At 42.3% G+C, this 8935-nt stretch overlaps 1 protein-coding gene across 2 annotated transcripts in view; it reads left to right on the forward strand.

The window, feature by feature from the left end:
* The first annotated feature begins 1530 nt into the window (after positions 1-1530).
* LOC147606696 (putative LRR receptor-like serine/threonine-protein kinase At1g06840) overlaps positions 1531-8935 on the forward strand; it is an 8094-nt gene continuing 689 nt past the window's right edge. The window contains exons 1-19 of one of the 2 annotated variants that reach the window (XM_086792177.1): positions 1531-1702; positions 2153-2571; positions 2731-2875; positions 2958-3029; positions 3143-3214; positions 3340-3483; positions 3573-3644; positions 3745-3816; positions 4045-4116; positions 5271-5339; positions 5470-5538; positions 5650-5721; positions 5844-5933; positions 6029-6100; positions 6203-6726; positions 6836-6988; positions 7332-7670; positions 7810-8060; positions 8804-8935. The exon at positions 8804-8935 is cut by the window's right edge and continues 3 nt beyond it. In XM_086792177.1, the coding sequence (XP_086648303.1) occupies positions 2457-2571; positions 2731-2875; positions 2958-3029; positions 3143-3214; positions 3340-3483; positions 3573-3644; positions 3745-3816; positions 4045-4116; positions 5271-5339; positions 5470-5538; positions 5650-5721; positions 5844-5933; positions 6029-6100; positions 6203-6726; positions 6836-6988; positions 7332-7670; positions 7810-8060; positions 8804-8935 (2535 nt within the window). In that variant the 5' untranslated portion in view covers positions 1531-1702; positions 2153-2456. The other variant, XM_086792178.1, reaches the window with a different exon arrangement.

Below are 8935 nucleotides of genomic sequence, written 5' to 3' on the forward strand. Positions count from 1 at the left end.
CATGGGCATGTAGAGGCTTACTCTATAATGCATTTGCTATATTTATTGAGGGTGTCACTTTCACGACCCATGGGCATGTAGAGGCTTACTCTATAATGCATTTGCTATATTTATTGAGGGTGTCACTTTCACGACCCATGTTAGCTAAGAAAGGGACATGATTTAACCACTTTTTCAAAAGACATCACTTTTATTGGCTACACTAGACTTGTAGTGATAGGTTACTTCTCATGTACTAGGGAGGGTAGTTGAACAATGAGCATCATCTTTTTCAATTGAAAATTGATAAGTTTAAAAGTAGTGATTTTTTCATAATGAGCAACTATGATATGTTCCTAGTGACTAGCTTTGTGCAAATTTGCAAGTAGGATCGTTTTTAAAACTAGATGGAGTCAAAGAGAGAGAGAGAGAGAGAGAGAGAGAGAGAGAGAGAGAGAGAGAGAGAGAGAGAGAGAGAGCTTATTAGGACTACAACTAGTGTTTACATTAAAAAAATTCAACATATACAAAAACCTTCTACATGCAAGATTTCAGGTTCTTATCATGAATAAAAAACTCAAAAATTATCTCCACATGATAAGAACATTCAAAAACCTTTTAACATGGAAATGTAAACATTTAGAAGGAAAGAAAAAACCTTTTAACATGCAAATGTAAACATTTAGAGGGAAAGAAAAACCTTTTAACATGCGGATGTAAACAGGAGGGAAAGAAAAAACCTTTTTAATGTGCAAATGTAAACATTTAGGAGGGAAATAATCTAAACTCATAATAATCATTTGACACCAAAATAAATCATCACATTCATTGCTAGGATACAAGGCCATTTATTTTTTAGACATGGTCATGCAGGCACCAGGTGGTAGCACCCTCTATGTCCCCTAAAGTACCCTCTCCATCCCCTATCGTTAAGTCTTGACGCTAGAATTGAAAATTATAAACAAGAAAATTTTATACACTATTGCAATATCAAATTATTCATAATTTTATAAAAAAAACAGCTCGTGAAGGTAGCACATCTTGAAAATCTCACCCTTTAAGTCTTGAAAGTGAATTCTCAAAATTTGTCGTTCACCTAACATTGAAACCATGTGAATAGTCGTTGATTAAGACTTCTCTTTGAGAAACCTAAAAAAGCCAACATTCTTAAATACCACTATCGAGGGGAGGGGCCGTAGCATACATTTATCTAAGGTTGTGGGGACATGGATTTATGCCATGATTGCATGCATATACCGCTACAAGGGCCCATGTGATGGGTGCATACATGTATCCAAGGTTGTGGGGACATGGATGTATACCATATATACCACTACTACTTGGGGGAGGGTCCCATATGATGGGTATGCAAGGTTGTGGGGACATGGATTTATACTATACAAATTAGTGAGGTAGCCTTATAGGTAACTTAAGGAAAGTCATAAATATAATGTTGCTAAGCTTGATTAGTTGATGTTCCTAAGCTTGTTTAGTTGATGGTAAGCTCGGGAGACTTGGTCTCTAAGGTATAGAAGACAAATTCAAATATCCACGATAAAGTTGCTCTTAGGGGATTCGCCTATGACGAAGTCTACGACTGATAAAATGGTGTGAAAAGCAGAACAACATGAAGACAAATGGGCTCATCGGGAACTACATTTTTAGGGTGACAGCAGCCAAACCCATCGCATGGAAGACAAAACCCATTACAAATCACAATCAGGTGAGCTGTTATCGACCTCTAATCAAATCAACAGTGTGCGCGCGTGTGTGAGAGAGTCTGAGAGAGAGAGAGAGAGAGATCACACTCAGGTGAGATTTTCAATCTTCTCGCAGTGTGTGTGTGGTGTGTGTGTGTGTGTGTGTGTGTGAGAGAGAGAGAGAGAGAGAGAGAGAGAGAGAGAGAGAGAGAATCAGTTTGGGTTTTTAAAATCAAATATATAGTTCTCCCCAATCCATCCCGGCCTTAACGTGCGTCAATGCGTCATGGCCTTGAAAATTTTGCACACCTAGTGCGGCCTTTTGGCTTTGGGCTCCATAGCTCTTACCCCACTGTGCATTCCAAGGCTGTTTTGTTTGGTTTGCTACGAAGGGCTTTGTGGGCAGATATGGATTGAAATCAAGGGCACATCTTGCAGCTTTTTGATTGTTTTCTCCCTCTTTCTTTGATCAGATTGCAGGTATCTTGCAGCTTTTGTTGTGATGTATTGGAATTGGGCTCTGAAGAAGCAAAGAGAAAGCTGTGTATATTGGGTGCTTCAATCTCAAGAAGCTTTTTGATACTCTCCCCACTTGAAGCACAAATTGCCCATGAAGCGTTCAATTCCGGAGCTCCCACGATAAGTACTCAATCTAATCTAATAGTGCTCATCTGCAGCACCCACCCAGCCCATCGGATACCAATTGAGAAACACTGTATTGGGTAAGAGAGTCCTGCCTGTTTTGGTCTAAGTGCCCCTTCTGCAGTAGCAGCATGTATGCATACCATGACAGGAGCACAAAGAAAAAATGCTATGCTCAAAGCAGCTTTGCTCTTTCTCGTGTTGGCCTTATCTCTGCGAGGGTCTGCTGGCGTTTCCAGTCAAGTTGAAGGTCAGTAAAAGCAAATCCTTTTCATGCATGCGTGCGTGTGTGCACCTGTGTGCATGTGCGCCCACATTTGCATGTATGGCGTGTGTGTATAGCATCAACAGCAACAAAATAAAGATTTAAGCTGGATTTGGATACTGAAACTCTTCATTTTTATCTCAGTTGATGCCCTTAAAGCAATAAAACGTGATATTGGGGATAATCTTGGCAAGCTAGACAATTGGGTTGGAGATGATCCATGTGGAACTAACTGGACAGGAGTCATATGCACAACCCCCATCAACGGGACAGAGTATGTCCAAGAGCTGTAAGTGTCATCACAGTTCATCTATATAAATGCAGAATACAAGTGTTTTGCCAAATTCTAACACCATACCTTCCATCTGTAGGCGGTTGTTAAACATGAATTTCACAGGATTTTTGGCCCCGGATATAGGGAATTTTTCACACCTCGTCATCTTGTAAGTTGCACTTATGTGCTTAAGGGTCATGAAATGTAGGGGGTCATCATCTAAGACAAGCACACACACAAGGATCACCAAAAAGCAATGTGTTGGTTTGTTGTTTTCTGAAGGGATTTTATGTGGAACAACATCACCGGTTCGATCCCTCCTGAAGTTGGGTCTTTAAGCAATCTTTACCTACTGTAAGTTTGCCAAAAAATTTTTCAAGTTTGTTTTAATTACCTAGTTTAACCTTGTCATTAAGATCTTCTTGAAGATGCTCCCTCAACATTTCTTGCTTGTGGATCATCCTTGGATTGTATTACAGGCTTCTCAATGGTAATCAATTGACTGGGACGTTACCATCGGAATTGGGCAACCTCTCCAAACTGAATCGCATACAGATTGATCAGAACAAAATCTCGGGTCCTGTACCCTCCAGTTTTCAGTACCTCAACAAAGCAAAGCATTTGTAAGCATATATCAGCCTTTTTTGTACTCTTTTAGATGCAAAGATGGTGACACTTGTGGAGGTTTTTGATTTTTGGTTCATGTATTCAGCCATATGAACAACAATTCATTGAATGGAAGCATCCCCCATGAGTTGGGCCGACTTGAAAGCCTATTTCATCTGTAAGTAAAGCTTTGAAAATTTGTTTTTAAAATCATCCTTCGGTTACAATAAGTTAATCGAGCTTGTAATTACTGATTGAAGCTCTGATTTTAAGTGCAGTTTGTTAGATGGCAATGATTTAAGTGGAGAGTTGCCGAGTGAGCTTTCCAATATCTCTACTCTACTCATTCTGTAAGCACCTCTCTACCAACTCTTCATGAATTTTACCGTCAAGTGATCCCAAAGTGTTAATAGCAATGTGAACCTGTGGCTGCCCCCACTGGGTAGTTGGGTGTTCGATCCTGACCGAGGTGTGGAGTCTAGGTGGTTCCTAGGTGTGAAGAGGCTTTAATGATAACTTCCCAAGGTTTCCCACCTTCTTTTGTACTAATCTCTCCTCTTTTTTTATGGGTGATGCAGACAACTTGACAATAACAACTTCAGTGGCTCCATACCGTCCAATTACTCTAACATGGCCAACCTTACAAAATTGTAAGTGTTTTGGAACTCACTGGATCCTCCCTTTCTTTCCATGAAGAGTCAAAACAGAAGAAAGTGTTTTGGAACTCACCGGATCCTCCCTTGCTTTCCATGAGGAGTCAAAACAGAAGAGGATTATGATGCATTTTTAACAAAAATCTTTGAGGTAATTAACCACCCTAGAAAATTGCCTCTATAGTGCTCACACTCCATGACTTGGTGAAGAGGACTCAAACCCCTCTTTTTCATAGACAGTTGAAGAGACACCTGATCTCACAGTATGTGGGGCGCTGATGGCATCAAGCCTCATCTTTTTGGCTCTTCACTGAGTGGGTAGAGCGCTCCCCATAGAGAGTAGAGCTGGTACGACTGGGATTGTTTGTGGGTACATCGCTCGAATAGCCCAATTGCTAGACCACCCACAACTCCAAAAACAAATCCTGCCACTACCAAACCCAAATCCGCTTCCACTTCTTACAGCCAAACCCAGAAAGCCTGTAGAGCATCCAGGTGTCTCTGAAGCCCCTCAGCTGAATCTGATATGAGCACAATGCCATCTGCGTTGAGTAGGAGGGGAATGAGTATGCCTGCAAGTGGAGTGCCTGGCCTGCCTAGTCTGGCAATGAAGCTCGAGATCTCATCAATGTAAAGGCCAAAGAGAGTGGGTGATAAAGGGCAGCCCCCAATCATACTAGATCTCATGTGACATCCCTCCTGGGGCTCTCACCCGTCTTGTGACTGACTCATAAAGAGCGATGATGCTCCAAATCATGTCGGATGGAGCCCCGATGTCATGTAGGCACTGGACCAGGAAACAGTATCAAAAGCTTTGCAGAAGTCCACAAAGCAGCAATAGATCCTCTGATGGCGTGCTCTGCCCTCCTCGATGATGGCTCGAAGGAAGGGTGAAGATGTGGTCAAGGGTAGAGTAGCTCCATGCCTTCCCTGGTTATCCACCCATCTACAAAGGGGGTCCCATCTACCCCGAGTTTTTGGCATTGGGTAAGTGCATCGGCCTTGGGAGAGGCCCCTGTTGGTAACCCTCGGATGCGCATATGAGAGAGAGAGAGAGAGAGAGAGAGAGAGAGAGAGAGAGATCTGGAATCTTGAAAAGAATTAAAGTAGTAGACAAAGCTTAACTTCTCTGATTGTTGCTTTGTTTACAGGAGTTTGAGAAACTGCAACTTAAGCGGCTCATTCCCTGATCTGTCAAAAATGAACAATCTAGGATACTTGTAAGTTAAGCTGTGCGGTTCGTACACAGTTTTGTTTTACATGTATGTAATTTCAAGTCTCTTTTGTTGAGACCTATAGTTTCTGTTTACTGGATTTAATTTTGGAGTATATCTGTGGATTGTTCAAAAGGGATCTAAGTCACAATCAGCTGACTGGTGGGAACCTTTCATCGATTATATCTCAGGCTATCACGACTATGTAAGCCTCGCACAAAAGCATAAATAATTTGAGTCTACATTCACTTGCACACTTGGAAGGCACTTTCACATGTCAGATATTGTCCTTCTAACTTCCTTCTTTTGGGCTCAGTGATTTGTCTTACAATCAACTGAATGGTGAAATTCCATCAAATCTTTATGAACTGGAAAGTTTGGAGTTTTTGTAAGTTGCTTGCCATTGCCTTCTGCTATTATGCCATGAATCTAGTGTGGCAAGAGGCTTGAATCGTCCCAAGTTTAAACTTTAAACACATGTTGTTACACGCTGGCTTCTTATAAATGCAGAGTTTTACGGAACAACTCTCTAGATGGGAATTTCACATCAAGTCTTCTGGCTCAGAAATTCTTTCCGAATGCAGACTCAAGCTTGGTTTTGTAAGATGTTGCTTAAACCAGTGTATCTCTCTCTTATCACGTGAGAATTTCTTTTCAAATTCTTGGACGTTTTTCTTACTTATTTTGCAATGCAGTGACTTCCAAGACAACAATATCACCGGATTCACTGTGGGGCAGATTCTTAATGTTCCTAATTTCACGCTGTGGTAATGGCTTATCCTTTCAGAGTCTTCTTCCTTACTGGACTTGGCATCAGAAACACAAAATGGGACTTTAGGGTGATTAATCTTCTAAAAACACACTTGCAGGTTATATGGAAACCCAGTGTGCAGCGGCTCTTCAATTCCTTCAAGTTTTCAAAATTTATGTGTAGAACACAATGGCACTGATACCAATGTATCAGCTCCAACCACAGCTGTGTCAGAGCCCCTTGGCTGTTCAGCTGGTACTTGTGATACAAGTCGTGGTGAGGAGCTCGTTTATGGACTCTTTGCCTCTGGTATCTGTCACTGTGCCTACCCACTCTCAGTAGGCTACCGACTCAAGAGTCCCGGCTTTGCTTATTTTCCACCATATGAGGATGGTTTCCAAGTCTACTTGTCATCAGGGCTACAACTTTCTGAATATCAAGTAAATGTGTCAGACTATAGCTGGGAATCTGGGCCGCGTCTGGCTATGAACATCAAGCTGTTTCCAAGTAATGATACTAATGAGTTTAATGATTCAGAGGTTACACATCTCTATAATACATTTGCAACCTGGAGCATTCCAGATAACAATACCTTTGGTCCTTATGAGGTGCTTTCTTTCACCATTGGGTATCCATACAATGGTAAGCTTTTACAAAAGTGTTTTTTTTTTTGAGTGTGTAAACTAATTGATCTACAAATAAGTTAATTGGATAGGAATTGGAAAAATTGATGTTTGTAATTTTCATGTAGTCTCTCTGGCTGCTGAATCTAAGAGCGGATTGAGCGGTGGAGCGATCGCTGGTATAGTCATTGGTGCTGCTGCATTCACAGCTATCATTGTAGCTGCTGTCATGCTTCTTATAGCCAAACGCCGGCGCCGTTATGCTGCCCCCTTACGAGCAGGTATTGTTTTGTTTAGGGTGGGTAGAAACACATTCTCATATAAGCTGAGAATGGGTAATGTATACGTATACGTATGCATGTACATGTACATGTACATATAGATATATGTGTGAGTGTGAGTGTGATGTTTAGCGTGCGTGGAGTGTGTGTGTGTGTGTGTGTGAGAGAGAGAGAGAGAGAGAGAGAGAGTCTTTCTATCCTTGAGAATCAGCTGCACAAGAAGGGGTGGATATTGTTTTTTGTTTTTTCAGGACCAGACAGAAGGCTAATTGACGCATTAGAAGGATATCACTCCTTTGTTCTAATACAGAATGCTGACACTACTTTTTTTAAATTCTTGCAGCCCGACACCATGAACGTATCAAAGTTGCTGGTGTGAAGGATTTCACTTACGAGGAGATGGCAAAAGCTACCAACAATTTCAACAGCTCCATGCAGATTGGGCAAGGTGGATACGGAAAGGTTTACAAGGCTTTTTTGGCTGATGGGTTGGTGGTTGCCATAAAGCGTGCCCAAGAGGGGTCACTTCAAGGAGCAAAGGAGTTCTATACAGAGATTGAGTTGCTTTCTCGTGTACACCATCGCAATCTTGTCTCCTTGATTGGATATTGTGATGATGAAGGTGAACAGATGTTGGTTTATGAGTTCATGGCAAATGGTACCTTACGTGATCATCTGAATGGTGAGTATACTTGGACAGGTGTAGCCATTGATACTTGTTATCTTGTGGATAGCTTACACATGATCAACAATCTATGCAGCTTTTTGTCCAAGTCTTTGCTCTGATCTTTGGCCTTTCACTTGGTTTAATCTTTTTTCAGCGGGTACAAAGCTACCCCTTGATTTCCCAACACGGCTTCAGATAGCCTTAGGTTCAGCTAAGGGCATCTTATATCTTCACACTGAGGCTAATCCTCCCATATATCACCGAGACATCAAAGCTAGTAATATCTTGCTTGATGGGAAGAGGAGGGCCAAGGTTGCTGATTTTGGGCTTTCAAAGCTGGCTCCTGTTGCTGAGCTAGAAGGTGATGCAGGTGGTCACGTCTCAACTGTGGTCAAGGGCACTCCGGTACAGATTTCAATTACTGACATATGCTTGAATGATGCACTAGGTTTCTTTTCAGAGTAACATATATTTATCTTATAGACACATAGCATACCATGGCCTCAGGTCCCAACCGTCGCTATCCCCGGTAGGCTACATTCTAGTGGGCAGCTGGTGCCTTACATTTTAATCTTCTGTCATGGCCTCTGGTCGCGGGAGGAATATTGCAACCCTAGAATTGGCCAGCATTATTTTACATAATATTCACCAGATTACGCCAACTCAGCCTACAGAAACCATTCCTCGGAATGCTGATCTGGCAAATTGGTGGAGCTGCTCCTGTTGCTGTCACACAGAGTCTGTTCTTGGGAATGCTGATCTGGCGAATTGCTGCAGCTCCTGTTGCTTTCTCCCCCTCCTGGAGGTCATGATGGCCGGGAAAGGCCTGGGGTTGGCTTGGAGGAGAGGGGGCAACAGGCACCCTCTCCTCCAGAGAAAGGCCTCCCCAAGGCCTTCCCCTACACCATCATTTTTTTTCTGCCAATATGTTTTCCCGTATCTCCTCACACGAGTTCAGTTCAGAATGCAGAATCATATGTGCGCGTGTTGTATGTGGTGTTGTGCGTGCATGGGCGTGTGTGTGCATGCACAATAACCACACGTGTGTGTGTGTGTGCGCATGTTGGGGGGTGGGTTGTGTGCACATGTGTACATGTGCTACAGCAAAGAGAATTTGATACAAATGCTTTGTGTCATTCTGTTTGCAGGGTTATCTTGATCCCGAGTACTTCCTAACTCACAAACTCACCGATAAAAGTGATGTATACAGTTTCGGAGTAGTTCTGCTAGAGCTTGTAACTGGCATGCAACCCATTTCTCATGGCAAAAACCTCGTCAGG

Source organism: Cibotium barometz, chromosome 57 (genome assembly GCF_041138505.1).
Source record: "Cibotium barometz isolate CiBa-2024 chromosome 57, ASM4113850v1, whole genome shotgun sequence".
Classification (NCBI taxonomy): domain Eukaryota; kingdom Viridiplantae; phylum Streptophyta; class Polypodiopsida; order Cyatheales; family Cibotiaceae; genus Cibotium; species Cibotium barometz.